Source organism: Zalophus californianus, chromosome 14, assembly GCF_009762305.2.
Source record: "Zalophus californianus isolate mZalCal1 chromosome 14, mZalCal1.pri.v2, whole genome shotgun sequence".
Classification (NCBI taxonomy): Eukaryota; Metazoa; Chordata; class Mammalia; order Carnivora; family Otariidae; genus Zalophus; species Zalophus californianus.
In genome coordinates, this window is record NC_045608.1 from 93994419 (window position 1) to 94010957 (window position 16539).

The 16539-nt window shown below is 49.1% G+C and overlaps 1 protein-coding gene across 3 annotated transcripts in view; it reads right to left on the bottom strand.

Moving 5' to 3' along the window:
* SLC66A2 (solute carrier family 66 member 2) overlaps positions 1–16539 on the bottom strand; it is a 53784-nt gene that overhangs the window by 35679 nt on the left and 1566 nt on the right. For 2 of the 3 annotated variants that reach the window (XM_027600814.2, XM_027600815.2), the window contains exon 2: positions 10956–11089. In XM_027600814.2, coding sequence (XP_027456615.1) covers positions 10956–11089 — 134 coding nt within the window. Of the gene's footprint in view, positions 1–2757; positions 2812–10955; positions 11090–16539 lie in introns of all 3 variants that reach the window. The other variant, XM_027600813.2, reaches the window with a different exon arrangement.

Genomic DNA, 16539 nt, shown 5'->3' on the forward strand with positions numbered 1-16539 from the left:
GGAGACTCACACTACTCAAGTGAGGGATGAAAGAGGAACCACCTGCAAAGAAACAAAAATAAGACAAAAATGTGTATCAGCAAATTAGATTAAGTGGACAAATTCCAAGAAACTATGAAAAGTAACTCAGGGAAGAAACAGAAAATCTGAACAGACTTATAAGAAGAGATTAACCTGGTAATTTTAAAACTTTCCACAAAGAAAAGTCCAGGCCCAGAAAGCTTCACTGGATAATTCTCCCAAACATTTAAAGAATCAATAAACTTGTGATGAGAAGTAAACAAGCCCTAGAGATCTAGTGCACAGTACAGTGAATATAGACAAACTGTGCCATAACCATCTCACTTGCTGAGACTAAAATGTAATTATTCTAACCACAACAAAGAAATTATAACTATGTAATATGATAGAGGTGCTAATTATCACTACAATGGCAATCATATTACAATATATAAATGTATCAAAGTGACATGCTGTACACCTTAAATTTCCACAATATTGTATGTCAAATATATTTCAATTAAAAAAAAAAGCCTCCTAAAAAGAAACATAGGCAGTAAGCTCTGTGACTCTGGTCTTGGTGATGAGTTTTTGGATCTAACTCCAAAAGCAAAGGAAACAAAAGCAAAAATAAACAAGTGGGACCACATCAAACCAAAAAGCTTCTGCACAGCAAAGAACACCATCAAAGCACAATCAAAGCACATGAGTGACTATTATCAAAAAGACAACAGATAGCAAGTGCTGGCGAGGATGTGGAGGAAAAGGACCCCTCCGTGCACTGTTGCTGGGAATGCACACTGGTGCGGCCACTCTGGAAAAGTGGGGAGGTTCCTTAAAAAATTAAAAGAATTACCAGCAACTCCACTACTAGGTATTTATCCGAAGAAAACAAAAACACTAATTCAAAAAGATATATGCACCCCTATATTTACAGCAGCATTATTTACAATAACCAAGATCTGGAAGCAGCCCAAGTGTCCATCCACTGATGAATGGATAAAGAACATGTGGTATATATATACACAATGGAATATTATTCAGCATAAAAAAGAAAAAAGTCCTGCCATTTTCGACAACATGGATGGAACTTGAGGGCATTACACTAAGTGAAATAAATCAGACAGAAAAGCACAAATACTGCATGATTGCATTTATATGTGGAATTTAAAGAAACAAAACAAGCCCACAGATACAGAGAACAGACTGGTGGTTACCAGAGGTGGGGGATTCAGGCTGGGTAAAATGGGTGATGGTGGTCAAAGGTACAAGCTTTCAGTTCCAAAATAAGTAAGTCATGGGAGGTAAGGGACAGCATGGTGACTGCAGTTGACAAGACTGTGGTGCACATTTGAAAGCTGCTTAGCAAAAGTAGATCTTAAAAGTCATCATCATAAAAAAAATTTTTTTGCAACCATTGTACATGACTGATGTTAACAATGTTAACTAGACTTACTATATACTTGAAGCTGATGTTATATGTCAATTACACCTCAAAAAGAAATTTTTTAATTAATAAGGAATTGATACCCATCCTTCACAAACTTAAAATAGAAGAAGTGGGAATAAAACAAAATAGAAGAGGAGGGAACACTCCCCATTCCCAGCCTGACTTAGAAGACCAGTACTATCCTGATGCTAAAACCAAAGTCATCACAAGAATTTAAAAAAAAAAAAAGCAGACCAATATCCCTTGTGAATATGGACATAAAAATCCTTAACATAATACTAGCACATAGAATCCAGCAACTTATAAACAAAATCCTTAACATAATACTAGCACATAGAATCCAGCAACTTATAAAAAGGATTACACATCACGATCAGATGGGATTTATCCCAAGAACTCAATGTTGGTGCAACATACAAAAATCAATGTAGAATAAAGGACAAAACCACATGATCATCTCAAGAGACACAGAAAAGCACTAGACAAACTTCAGCATCGTTTCATGATAAAAAGAAACACTCAACAAACTCAGAATAGAAAGGTTCTTGCTTCATCTAATATGAGGCATCTATGTAAACTCCACAGCTAACATCATGCTTGATGGTGACAGAATGCCTTCTCATTAAGACCAGGAACAAGACAATCATATTTGCACTCACCGTTCTAGCCATTTCTAATTCTAGGGTAATTAGACAAGAAAAAGAAAAAGCATCCAGATTGGAAAGGAAAAAGTAAAACTAACTCTATTTGCAGATGACATAATCTCCTATAGAGAAATCCTAAAGACTACACTAAAAAGCTATTAGAACGAATGAATGAGACCAGCATAGTTGCAGGATACAAGATCAATATGTGAAAAACAATTTTATTTCTACAAGATAGCCATGAACAATCCAAAATGAAATTATGAAAACAATTCCATTTACCATAGCATCAAAAAGAATAGAACACTTTGTAATAAATCTAACAAAAGCACTCCAAAACTTGTACTCTGATCATCTCTGTTTCCACCTGCCTCCTGCCCTCCCCCTTCCCCCCCCTCCCTCCCTCCCTCCTCCCTCTCTCTCTCTCTCTCTCACACACACACACACACACACACACACACACACACACACACAAACGGGCAGGTTTCTAGGAACTAGTTCATACTTAAAAATAGCAGGCTATGGGTTGGTTAGTTTGCTGGAGACATGGCTGCGCTTAGTAAAACGAGTCACACACACGGAACAGCATGACAGTGAGGCTGAGCTGCACAGAATGAAGGAAGCGAAGGGTCCAGGGGGCAGCCTCGAGCGTGTGGTACGTACCCAGATATGACCGCCTTGGGGGGACCTTGAATTCTTCATCCTTATTATCTGCAGCTACATTTAAAGAAAGAGAAAAACAGAAAGGAGGAAGAGACAGAAACAGACTGGTTTTAACACTCGTAAGCAGCTGTAGCTCCCAGCCCTCTTTGCATGCCTTTTAAAAACAGAAGGACAAGATCTTGGTTTCTGTGTATTAGGAAATTTGCTTTCTGAACTATTTTCCCCCAAACCTCCCCTCTTCCAGTAGAAGTGCCGGGGCGTGAGGAGGAAATCTTGGGCAAACAATGAAACGTCACTACATTTTCACTTAATTTCCAAGGTCAGAGGTGGCATAAAGCCCATTGCACGTCCACTATGCTGAGAGAAAGAGAAAGCAGATGCTAGTTCTATTCTCCTCTAAAAACTCATCCACATGCGTGCTTTGCTTGCAGTAGAGTTGTCCCAGGGTCAAACTCATCGGAAGGCCACCGCATAGAGCTGTTTTCAGAGTACACTCAACGAAATGCCCACTGGGAACGGGGAGAGCGTTCAACGTGTGACCTTGACAAGCAAGTGGCCCACAGACAACACCACGCTCCGTCCCATCAGGGAGCACGTGTCCCTGGCCCACGCAGCAGCACCTGACAGAGCACAAAATGACCCCCCCCCAGGGGACCCTGCTCCTCCAGCAGCCCAGCCCCACCGGAGACCCCCTACTCTGTGCTGCCCAGGACGGCAGCCCACGGCCCATGAAGATACAGCCAGCGTGCCTGCAGGCCGGAGCCCAGGATGGAGTCTGGAAGACTGATGGAAGAGTCACTGGACTCGGTTCCGAGTCATCTGCCCCAGGTAATGAGGCTCCACCTATAAAAGGACAGATGGCAAGGAAACAGCTAAATGAAAACACCAGACTGGCTCCGTGCTTGGGGACAGCAGATGCCCACAGACCCTGCTTCCGAGGAGTGGCCGCCTGGCCCACGTGAGGGCTCCCTGAGCCAGCAGCACCAGCAAGCGAGCAGCAAGGCCTCATCTCCTCCCCCAGCCCCTCCCCAGCTGCCCCTCCTGGACCCACTGGGCTTGAATACCCAGGCTTAGCCCGGTTTCCGCAGCTTTTTGCTTCTATTTCTTGCTTGGGACCAATTTCACTGCTCACTGACACTTCTGCTAAAGATCAGGTCCCAAAGTGGAAGGGGGAGGGGATGAAGGGGTTGCAGGACAGACTGCTCGCAGGACAGACTGCTCGACTTGGCTCCAGGAGCAGGTCAGACACCCAAACACTGTCTCCCCTCTCGTCTCAGGCCTGATCATGCCCAGCAGACAAGCAGAGCTTGGAAGCACGCCAGCTAGCAGGGCGAGGCCAGGGTGAGGCCCTGGAGTGAGAAAAAGTGGCGCATGGGGCTCCCCAGGAAAAGCAGCAGCTGGCAGGGAGGTGCGGGTCGGGGTAGGGAGACTCAAGTCCCTGTCGGACTCTTTCCCAAGGACAGCATCAAGCCACATAAGGTTTCCTGCTAGAAAGCAGAGAAACATCTCTGCACAGGACAGACTGGGGGTGAGAAGCTGAGAGCCCACTTAGGAACACACGTCCATGCTGAACACGTGGTCCAGGCTAGGCGCTGAGGTTTAGAACCAGCCTCAGCCACGTGTCCACATTCACGTCAGAGCCTCACCGCTCGCCACTGGACACGGCTCTGTGTTCACACCCCTTGATTTCCGGGGACTGTGACCACCCCGGTCTGCAGAGGTGATGCTGCGTGATCCCCAAGACCAGATCAGAAGAAAGACACAGCTCCCACCTGGTTCTCTCTCAGACGTGCCCCTTGAAACCTGGACGCCATAAGGGAGTTTAGGCCACGTGAGGAGGCCACATGAGGCTGTCCCAGCAGACTCCCCAGACACGTGAGCAAGTGATAGCAAAGGAGGGAGAGGGAAAGAGACCCAAGGCACCAAGTTTTGGGGTTACCTGTCGAGCAGCCACACAGCCTGGAACAGAGCATGACAGAAGTTCTGGCCTGAGCTCAGACGGGAGAACTGGCTGTCCTGAATGTCAGAGGACAGCTCAGGGACAGCAGGAGGGAAGGCTGCTGGGGAGCTGACAAGAGCCAGACCACCGGCAGTTTCCGGGGCTTCTGGTCCTCGTCACAGTGTGAGGTCCACTGCTACAGGCGTGTGGAGAGACCAGCTGGGAGGAACAGAGAGTGAGGGACGTGGAGCGGTGATGGTTACACATACAGGACGACCCGGAGACCAGGGGGCCGGGAGGAGGTCCTGGCAAAGTGGACACGAGACCGCCATCAGAGCAAGGGCTGTGGGCAGGACAGATACAGGATTCGTAACCGGTGTCCAAGGACACTGATTAACCCTTAAAGATGCAGAATGGTTTATAGATAAACATCTTCCAGGTTGGGGTGTAGGGGGCGGTCCTCAGCTTTCATTCTCAGATGGTATGTGACCCTCCCCATCCAACATTTTTTACAGTTTCATCGAGACAGAACTGCCTGTAATAAAAGTTCACCGTGAAGTGCCTGCGTTGTAGCATGTTCCCAGAGTTGCACAAGTGCAGCCAGTCTAATTTTAGAACACTTCCATCACCACACAGGAACCCTGTCCCCATTAGCAGGCACTCCCTACTCCCCCACCCCCCTCCACAGCCAATTCCATGCTGGAGCTTGGAGTGCTGAGATTTGGGGCAAAGTCAAATGAAGGCAACCACCTGACTTTGAGCCACAAACAATGTTGTTTCTTGAATAAAAAGGAACAAATAAGTCTGCTGTGGGTGCCTACCCATAAGGAGCCACTATTCCCAGTGACTCTGAACAAAGTCATCGATGGTAAGAATGGATCGTCCTAAGACCCCCAAGGAAACAGTGTTCCAAGAGGCTCCTTACGGAGACCACTGCGAGCAGAGGGGGAAGCAAGTCCTGCCATTCTTTCATTCTTGGGTCCTGGAGAAGCCCGTGGAAGATCTGAGACACAACTGAAGGGTCTGTAGAGTCACCACTGAAAAAGCCAAAAACAACCCCCAATCCCACAGCTGTCCCAGTGAGACCAGAGTGTGGCCTCCAAACGCCACACCCACGTACCACAAGGGCTCCTTGGAGAAACGGCCGACTCCAGGTCTGGGGCAGAAACAGAAGACGATCTTATCACACCGAGATCAGGGGTTTAGGGGCCACTCGTCTGTGCCAAAAAGTCAGGAGCCAACTGAAGAGGCTCCCACTGGCAGACAGGAGTCAACAGGGCCTTCAACAAATATAATAATGGCAACCAAGAGAAACACATCAAATAAATCCATATACTCACAATAGAAAAACAATGTGATCACTGTTACAAGATGCCAGGGAACCAATTTTGAAGACCGGCAAATAAAGAGAAAGAAGCAATTATCTGCCTTTAATTTATAAGTTATACAACTGGATAACTGAATAGCATTTACAGGGCAAGTTTCTCTTCAGAGAAGCCCTCCAGCCAACAGGTGAGCAAAGACAGACAGAATATCAATGCTCTGCAGCCTCACAACCAACAGGTCTAGGCACTGGGCACCCACCACTACTAACATCCAAAAAGAGACAAGCTGACAATACGGGTGTCCTCGTGGAAGAACACAACAGTCCAGCAAAAAATAAAGAGAACCAAACCTACATTTGACCAGACATCTGGATCCACTGATCTTTTCCCAATGTTCTTTCACAGGGGCACACCAGAGAGAGGAAGATGTGACGGACCACCACGGGGTGTGACCAGCAGAAGCCAGGCTGGGACCACCTCCGTGAAGGGCTTCTCAAATGTCCCCTGCAGTAGCAGGGATCCTGTCCACATGCAGATGTGGCTTAGGTCTCAATTCTGCATTCCCCGCACACTCCTGGGCTGTTCGCCCACCAACAGAGTGCTGGGTGTGCAGCACACACAAGTGCGCAGAGCGAGCTACCTGTTGTAACAGTGCACAAGCTCCATGGAGCAAGGGGAGTTAGGGAGAATCTGTAGATTAGAAAGACAATCAGCAGGCGCCTGGGCGGCTCAGTCGTTAAGCATCTGCTTTCTTTGGCTCAGGTCATGATCCCAGGGTCCTGGGACCGAGCCCCACATCGAGCCTGCTTGTCCCTCTCCCTCTGCCCCTCCCACTCATTCTCTCACTCAAACAAATTAAAAAAAAAAAATCTTAAAAAAAAAAAAAGACAATCAGCTGATCACACTGTGCTGCCTATAATGGGACCCTGGCTCGAGGAGATAAAGCAGCCAGAAATGAGGAAGTGATGAGGCAGCTAGAAACTTACACATAAACTGTGTATTTGATAAATAAGGAACTCGTTTTTTATGGCTGATAAAGTCCTTCTCTTTTAGAGATACATTATGAATTATTTACAAACTGAGTATATCTGGAATTTGCTTCAAAAACTGCAGGCAGGCGACGTGACCAGGATCTAGGGGAGCAGTTGGAGGTGGGCATGATTTTACGCGGGGAGCGCATACACTCTCCCGATCCCGTGTATGCTAAGTTCTCCCCAATAAAACATGACAGATGAAAAGGAAAAATGCAGCACACACAAGACATATCAAACTCCACTCCCACTTGGTAGTTATACGGTGGGTACACAGTAGCTTCTCCAGAAGATTTCTTCCTGGAACACGTGAGCCGGGCCACCCCTGGAGGCAGAAGCCACCTCTGGGGCCCACAACCCAGCCCAGCCTCCATGGTGTATGAACAAGGGCACAGAAAGAGCCCCCAGTGGAAGGAGACATTTTTAAAAATTTGAGCCTCGTTTTGAAATAATCCCAATTTTGTGATAGGAGACAGACTTCAAAAGCGTCTCCAGTGTCCACAGACATCACCTCTGGCGGCTGGGTGGGACACTACTTGCCTTTACTTTATATTCCTCTCTCTTCCCCAAAATGTCGACAACGAGCATATACGGCTCTTTATAATCAGATAAGAAATTACACATTTAATTTTGTAAGTAACCAGCTTTTTCTCCTTTGATTCCATTTATTTCTTTAATCTTAACTTCCAAGCTGAACTGGCACCTTCAAAATTAAAAAAACCTCTATAAAAGACAGTTGTAAAACATTTAAACTTTTATCATTTTTTTAGGCTATCCCATCAGAACGCTGAAATATGACTATTAAAGATTTCCTTCATAAAGTACTTGAAAGTGTGCGTGGTCAGCCTGCCCCAGGCAACCTCCCCAACACCCCAGCAGAAAACCGCCAGGAAGCGGGGGCTGCCGGCCTTCCACAGGGAGGCCCAGGGCGCCGCAGTCACGTGACCTCAGAGCTTCCAGCTGGAACTGGTCAGTTTTCATCCCCCACCCTCCCACTTCTAGCAGAAGACAGGGAAAAAAAAACACGTTTCATTAAAAAGCTTCCCTTAGTAGTATGCCGTGTATCTCATACACAGGAGACACAAAAATATGTAAATCTAAATGGATTCAAGAATTAAGTATGAATCTCAAGAATTCTCCAACACATCTAGCTGTGTTCCGGCAGGCGGAGTTTGGGGGTGGGTTCTCCATCTGAGGCTGTCTGGGGGCCCAGCAGGGAGCCCAGGGGTCGTGAGGCACAGTCCTCCACCCCCCACCAGAGCCATACTGCCGAGCAGGCCAGCCAGGCAGGGACAGGTCCAGGGGGCTGCCGTTCCAAGAGGCAAGGTCAAAGCCCGCCGCAGCGCTGTGGGGGGCGGGGCAGGGGCAGAGGGAGTGGCAGGCTGCCCGCCAAGCAGGGAGCCCGACGCAGGGCTGAATCACAGGACCCCGGCATCACGACCTGAGCGTGTGTTTCCTGTAGACGGCATGGAGTGGAACTTAAAAAAATTGATTCTAGCAATTATGCCCTCTGATTTGGGTTGTTTAATTCATTCACATTTAATGCTATTTTGATGTGTTTGGATTTGTGTCTGTTATTTCACTTCTGTTTTCCGTATGTCCCTGAGGCTGAGGTCCCTGTGTCGTTGCCAGCTGGAAGATGAGGGCCATTCCAGCCTCAAGAGCCCGCTGTGCTTCTGGCTCCTGCCCCGCCCCCCACATCCAAAGCCAGAACCACTTCTTCCTCAAGTCCATCCCTGGCAGTCTCCTCTCTCCTCTTGCACTCTAAGGGCCTGTGCCGACATCAGGTCCACCCAGACAGTCCGGGACAACCCACTGGAGGCCTCAGCGCTCCTCCACCACTGCAGGCCCCATACCACGTGACGTGGCACCTCACAGGTTCCCAGGTGTGGATGTACGTGGGCTCCGTTCGTTTGCTCATCGCAGAGAGGGTCCCTTGTTAACATTCAGATTGCAGCCCTATCCCTGGAAATTGGGATTCACTATTTTAACTCAATCCATCCTAGTTAACCAGAATTAGAAATAGTCCTTGCGGAAGAATTTATATACAACACTAGCAGTCAAGACGGAATGAGAGAGAACCGTGGCACCAAGAGCTGCCGGAAGAGGCCCCGCTCCCTGCTCACGAGGTCTGACCCTGCCCTCATGCTCACCTGCGCCTCCTGGCGACCTGCCGGTGAGACTCCAAGAAGGCCAACAGCAGGTGCGGGCAGCGAACGGCCTGCCTTTCAACCAGGTCACAGGAAGGTTAGACTCCAGGACTGCTCCCTGGTCTGGAGGCCCACACCCCCGCTCTATCTGGCATCCCCTCAGCACAGCCTCACACTATTTCCAACAAGGTCATGACACCTGGTCTCACGTTTCAGAGCCTGAGGCAGAGGAACACCGAGCAGCCGTGGGCACCAAGTGTCTACTTCTCCTGCCTTTCGTCCTTCCCTGGGGGGGGCAGAAACACTACTGACCAAGCCCCACACCACCCCTGCTGGAGCGGGCGCAGACCCTGGGCGACACTGAAGGTGAGGTTCGCAGACCACTGAGAGAAGGGCGGAAGCCGTGCCAGCCCCTCACCTCCCAAGGGCTGGGCGGGCGGAGAAGCCCTGCTCTCAAGGCGAGACCAGCAGCAGGACCAGCACCGTCAGCAGCGAGACCCAGGAACAGATCGCAGAGGAGGGATTAATGGGGGAAAAAGAACAAAACTGCAGAAGCAGACCGTGTGGTCACTTGACCGAAAGTGACGTGACCTGGTCCAGGCCACCCACCAGAGCTGGAGGCTGGCCTATTTTCTACAAAGACTGAAACGGGCACACCTTCATCTCTAAAAACAGAAGCTACACAGGGGAAAGGATCCGCTCCAATGGAAAGAAAATAACCACCAGGAATGAAAATACAGGAGCAAGGGCGCCTGGGTGGCTCAGTCGGTTGAGCGACTGCCTTCGGCTCAGGTCGTGGTCCTGGAGTCCCGGGATGGAGCCCCGCATCGGGCTCCCTGCTCGGCGGGGAGTCTGCTTCTCCCTCTGACCCTCTTCCCTCTCGTGCTCTCTGTCTCTCATTCTCTCTCTCTCAAATAAATAAATAAAATCTTAAAAAAAAAAAAAAAGAAAATACGGGAGCAAGACCTCAAGTGCACAGGAGCCCCAGAACTAAACACACTCCAGCAAAAACGCTTCTCTAAGCGACAGCTGAGATCACACACACCACTTCAGTCAAAATCAGAGTGAGAGCTGTCTTCTATTTAGTAACTAGAAGGAAACGAGAAGTGAGGCATTAACCCTCCTGTGTGTTCAAACATAAACATCAGCCCAGAAGGAGCTTTGTCAAAGCAAAAGGCAAAAACAAGAAGTATTTTCTATTTTCTGAGCCACAGAGTCACAGAGCAGCGCGGCTGAGTGTGTAATTGGTCCTGCCCAAGCGTGCAGACCCCGCAGGCTCCAGGTGACAACCCACCGGCCCCACAAGAGCAGGAGTTTGGGTGAATGTTTAACAAGGTACGTGAGGGAGATCCCAGTTAACTCAGCCTCAGCTAAATGGTAACTGAAAGGGAATGTTTTATGTACCAGCCACACACACACAGAAAACTGCCTTCTGGGACCTGTCTGTGCCAAAAAAGACACCGACAGACACACACCTCCTACCCCAATTCAGAATCCCCACGTAACAATCACAGTGGACAGGAGCACATTAAGATTAGTTCATAACTTGCCCAAATTTCAGGGAAGAGATTATCCCATTTTAAATAAACATTCAGCACACTGGAAACACGAATGTCAGTTACACATAACCGTGCATTCGGTGAAACGAGAGCTACTCAGGTAACACCAAAGCAGCTCTTACTTCACCCATGAACGCAGGAGGAGTTTTGCTTGTTGATTGAGTGCTTTATTCCCAAAGTTGCAGATCACCAACCTGCAAAGAAACGGCGTTTTACGTTCAGCTCATTTGTCACGCGGACTTCAGTGCAGAGCTTCAACATCAGTAACATGGTCAAGATCATGACTATGCTCTGCCAGAGGAGCGGTGACTCAAAATGCCTTCCAAACCTGGGGAGGTAAAAGGGTAAAGAGACCACGGCATCAGGGCCCCCGGGCACCAGGGGCCTCACCGCCTCTCCCTGCCCAGGTCCCAACCAAGGCCCCCATGGCCACCTCCTGAGTGGCCCCAGATAGTCTCTCACATCCATCACAGGCTAGGCCCTGAGCACCTGGGCCTCCAGGCTCCGCAGTGAGACAGAGCTGGGTGGGCAGGGGCTGGGAGCACTCTAGGACAGAGGGACCAGGGGCCACAACACCCCCTCTGCAGGGACACCTCTAGAATCACAAGCAGGGCTTCTCAAAAGCCACACTCCCCTCCCCAGTAACTGCAGATGGGGTGGGCCTCCCGCGTTCCTCCACCGCACAGCCAGGCGCCCTGCCGACAGAGGCCCCAGCCACCACCAGGCAAGAAGCCCACAGTTTCTAAACCACCCGATTCCCTGGGAAGACTCACACCAGCGTCCAGGAATGACAGGACGTCCTGCCTCCTGCCTGGGCTGAGTGGGGTCAGTGGGCCAGAACAGCCCACGGCGCGAGCAGACCAGCAGGGGGCCAGGGCACCCCCACCAGCGAAGAGAAGGCAGCTGAGGGCACAACCTCCCACTCCCAACCTGAGGCCCTGACCCCGGCCCAGGCCTCTCTCTCTGCCTGCTGTCGATCTCCCTCCCCACCCAGGCCTTGCTGCCCGCTCTTCTCTAAGCCCCCAACCCTGCCCAGCGCTCATGCCCTTACTGTTGATGTTTTTCTGGTGGTGCAGTATCTCACCAATTGAGCCATAAGCTCCTGGAGGTGAGAACCACAGTCTAGTGACCAGCACAAGCTGGGCCCAGCAGCAGACCCCAAACCCCAGGGTCTGAGAACAGGAGCACTGCCCTTCACGCACCAGCTAGGGGTCTCTTGCCATGGCCACAAGAATCACTGCTGACCCAGGCCCATCTCTAAGGCTAGGCCTGGACATGGCACCCTTTAAAGCCCCAATCCCGATTCTAGCCGGGCTATTGTGGAGCAAGAATCCCACTAGGTCTGGCTGCAATGTGGCCTGAAGGGTATCTCCAAAACTTGAGCTGGTAGTCAATGCATCAAGTCAAGAGACCCTTCATGGCAGTTGGATTTCCCAGCTGCTCCTGAAAAGAAGATACAGAGAAAACCACCCGGCCCCCCTCCCCACCTCCCTCTCACCCACTCTGGCCTGAGTCTACACACTGCTCGCCCCCACAGAGGGACTCCGGTCACTGAGAGCTGACCACTGAAGCTCGGCAGGCGCACACCCATGACACCGAGCTGCGGCAGAGCTCCCGATGGGGTGTGGGCCTGGGCACCCCAGCACCTGCCAACACCAAATCAATGAGAAATCAAGACAAAAACTCAGCAGCCAGGCTTTGTTGTGAAGGACAAGATTAGATGCAGCCTACTCTCCCAGCCAAGGAGCATGTCTTTGAAAGGTGTCCCTACATAGTAAGAAAATCTACCTACACGGTAAAGAAAAAATGATGTTCCTTCACAGAGAAAAACGATGCTCACAACTGCTCCAGCACCATCAAGCCCAAGTTTGTGAACGTACTGCCCTGCCAGAGTTCTAACCAACCTGAGCCTCTCCAGAGAACTCTGCACATCCGCTGGGCGGGAGCAACGGCACCTCTGACAAGCGTTTGCCCTGGCCAGGGTGAGCCGGCCCAGCAGGTGAGAATGTGCCACCTGGAGGGGAGTCACATCCAGGTGAAGATCCCACAGGTCAAGCAACCAGGAGAAGCCAGCTACTCCCTGGGGAGTGGGGGACCAAGACCAGTTCCGGACCAGTGTTCTGCACTGGTTTCTGAGGTCAAGGCCCGGCCTGTGTCCTCTGAGCAAAGGACAGAGCAGGCCTGAGGTCAAAGAGGCTCGGGCCCGTACCACTTGGGCCCAGGAAGGGCAGAAGGACCGGGACACAGACAGCAGACAGCTCCATGACCACCAGATTCCTCCCGCCTCCCCAGGAAATGTCACCTGGGCTCACCTGGGATCCTGCTACCTCATCTGGGCCTCTCCTTCAGGAGAGGAGCTGAAAGGCTAAATGCTTGGAACAAGAAAGGGCTGATGAGCCAGATCTGAGTGAACAGAAGGTGCAGCAAGAAAGAGGTGATGGTGCCCTGGGGCTTTCTGAGCCAGCGGCACAGACTGGGGGGACTGGGGGTGCCTGAGGACTCTCCCACAGGCTGGCTCCAGGGCCCTCGCACCTGCGACCCACCGCCTCTGGGCCTCCTCTCTTCTGTAAAGTGCAGCTATAACCCTGAAGGCTACTTAAGAACATTGCTAGTCATTTCCAAGAACTGGATCCCACTGGTTACCTAGCTGACCCCAGGGGGTCAACTCATCTATAGGTGAAGGTCAGAAAGGGGACAGCAAAAGTTCAATGTCAGCCTAACGAGACTGGAAATGCTTCCTTCCTGAGCAGGCCGGGAAGAATCACAATAAAATAAGGTACTCTGGGGCTCCTCATACAACTAATTTCCAGTTATTAGGCTGAAGATGTGCAAGTACGGCCATTAGGTGAGAAAGGCCACTTTTGTTTTTTAAATTCTCAACAGAAACAGTGACTAGAAAAACTTGTGGGCGAAGAAATCAAGGTTTGCACTTCCCCTTAAACCATACCCCAAAAACTGAATCCAAATGAACTCAATATTTACAATAAAAACAAGACCATTTAAACTGAAGTGAGAGGGAGCAGAGGTGAATATTTAACTGATTTTAGAAAGACAGGCTAAGCAACATACAAAATTTCAAAAAGCAACACTTTCCACAAACAATAAACAAGAGACAAAGTAAATATGAAACAAGGTTCAATGTCATTAGTAACTTTTTTTTTAAAGATTTTATTTATTTATTCATGAGAGACAGAGAGAGAGAGAGAGAGAGAGAAGCAGAGGGAGAAGCAGGCTCCCCACTGAGCAGGGAGCCTGCTTCTCCCTCTGCCTCTCCCCTTGCTCGTGTGCTCTCTCTCTCTCTCTCTCTCTCTCTCTCTGTGTCTCGAAGAATAAATAAAATCTTTAAAAAAATTTTTTAAAACATCTCTGATACAATGTGAGCACATTTCTAAATAGTGTTACTATATCTCTGATACAATGTTGCTACATCTCTGATAGAGCATCACTACATCTGACACAAGGTTACCACATCTCTGATACAATGTGAGCACATCTCAGTTATAATGCTTACTACATCTCTGATAGGATAATACCATATCTATGATATAATGTTACCATATCTGATATGGTGTTACTACATCTCTGACATGGTGTTGCCACATCTGATAGTGTTCCCTTATTTCTGATACAATGTCACTGCATCTCTGATACAATGCTATTAAATATTTCATACAACATTACCATCTCTCTGATACAGTGTTTTCATCCAATACTAATGGAGCTTGAGAACCATCTCTATGAATGCACAGGGCTCTCAGCTGGAAGGTCTTGCAATACCATCTGTGCACCCTGGCCTCCTTCCCCTTCTCTACAAAATCACAAGTCTGCAATTATTAGTTATGAGGCCTCATTTAGCCCTTCTCCTGGCTTCTCCTGACGCCACTCTTCTGAGGCAAAATACCATCCATCAGCACTTTACAGAATCTGCTGAATGCTAGTTTTGCAAAAGGATGATAAGAATTGTAAGAAATAAAGGCACTAGAGGGGCGCCTGGGTGGCTCAGTCGGTTAAGCATCTGCCTTCGGCTCAGGTCATGATCCCAGGGTCCTAGGATCAAGTTCCACATCAGGCTCCCTGCTCCGTGGGGAGCCTGCTTCTCCCTCTGCCTGCCACTGACCCTGCTTGTGCTCACTCACTGACAAATAAATAAAATCTTTTTTAAAAAGTTTTAAAATTTTTTTAAATTTTAAAATTTGTATCTTTTTATTTGTTTTTTATGTTTTTATTTTTTAAAGATTTTATTTATTCATTAGAGAGAGAGCGAGAGAGAGAGAGCACAAGTACGCAGAGTGGCAGGCAGAGGGAGAGGGAGAAGCAGGCTCTCCACTGAGCAGGGAGCCGGACGCGGGGCTCGATCCCAGGACCCCAGGATCATGACCTGAGCTGAAGGCAGACGCTTAACTGACTGAGCCACCCAGGCGCCCCTAAATTTTAAAAATTTTTTAAAAAGAAATAAAGGCATTCGAGTTCCACAAGTTATCAGAAACCCAGGGTTTACACAGCTCAGTTGGCCCCTCCCACAGCACTGCAGAGCCACTCACAAGCTTCACACCACAAATCCGCAGGGGACTGCCCAGACTGGAGCTCTGAGAACTGTGGTCTCAGCCAGCTTTGGGAAACACACTCTTCGGTTCTAACTCCACCACCGTTCTTGTGTAGACCCACCTTCCATCTCACCTGGAGCCTGCCATAACCCATATATGTGTAGACGGCACATTCCAAACAATGCTTCTGCTAAAGTGTAAACCCCGCAGCATCTAGACCAGTGTCTGGAACACGGGAAACACTCAAACACCTATTAAATCATATGGGCTGCTAACCCATGAAGTCTGGAGGAGGACCCAGGAATGGGGGCTTAAAAGGCTCCAGATAAGAAATAAAAGGGAGGATCTGCATCACTCTCAGAGGAGTGGGACCTAGGACTAGGTGGGCAGAGAGGCACACATTACTTTTAAGTCCTAGACGGAGCTCAGCCTGTCTGCTGGGCTTCACATGTGAACACCAAGTACTACCCTGTGTGAAATGCAGGAAAAGCACACCTCTAGGCCAGAGACACTCTTGAGGAGGGACCAGTGCCCTCTGCCAGCCCTCCCTTCATCCCACACATTGTTGCAGTCTCCTGAAATACTGGCTGAAGTCGCCACAGAACCCCTCAAGTGACCCAGGACAGCTCAGGGTGCTGACTCTGGGAAAGGATGAACTGGATGTATAGAAACAGACTCGCCAATGGATGAAGTTTCGAATCCCACAAAAGGCCACTCTGTGCTGCATTAGGAGAAAGCTCCAGACTCTTTCTCAAAGTCTCAGGCCCTGCAGTGAAGAAAGGACTCCTAGTGCAAATGCCAGTTAAATCCAGAGGCCCTGAGACTTGGCATTCAAGAAATTAGTTTAATTTCTGACTTCACCAAACCAGATATTTGGATGTAGATTAGCTATTCTCGCCTCTTTTTGTGATTGTGAAGGATAAGCATACTTAAGGAAGAGACCTCCCAACTGATCTTTTTTCCCATAAGGCAAGCCAATGTCAGGCACCTCCCCTCCACTGTGAGAGAAAACTTATTCCACAGCCTAAGCCTGGGAGACCCCTGAACGCCCCTCCAGTGCACTCAGAATTAACAACGGTGTCAGATACAATTATATTTCAGGACCTGCTTCTGTTCAATCTTAGATTTGATTAAAGCCATTTTAGAAAAAGAAGCGACATGTCACCCTGAAGCGAGTGATCTCTGCCCCCAGTCAAAGGAAAAGGAGGGATCTTCAAAATGTGGGTTTTCAACT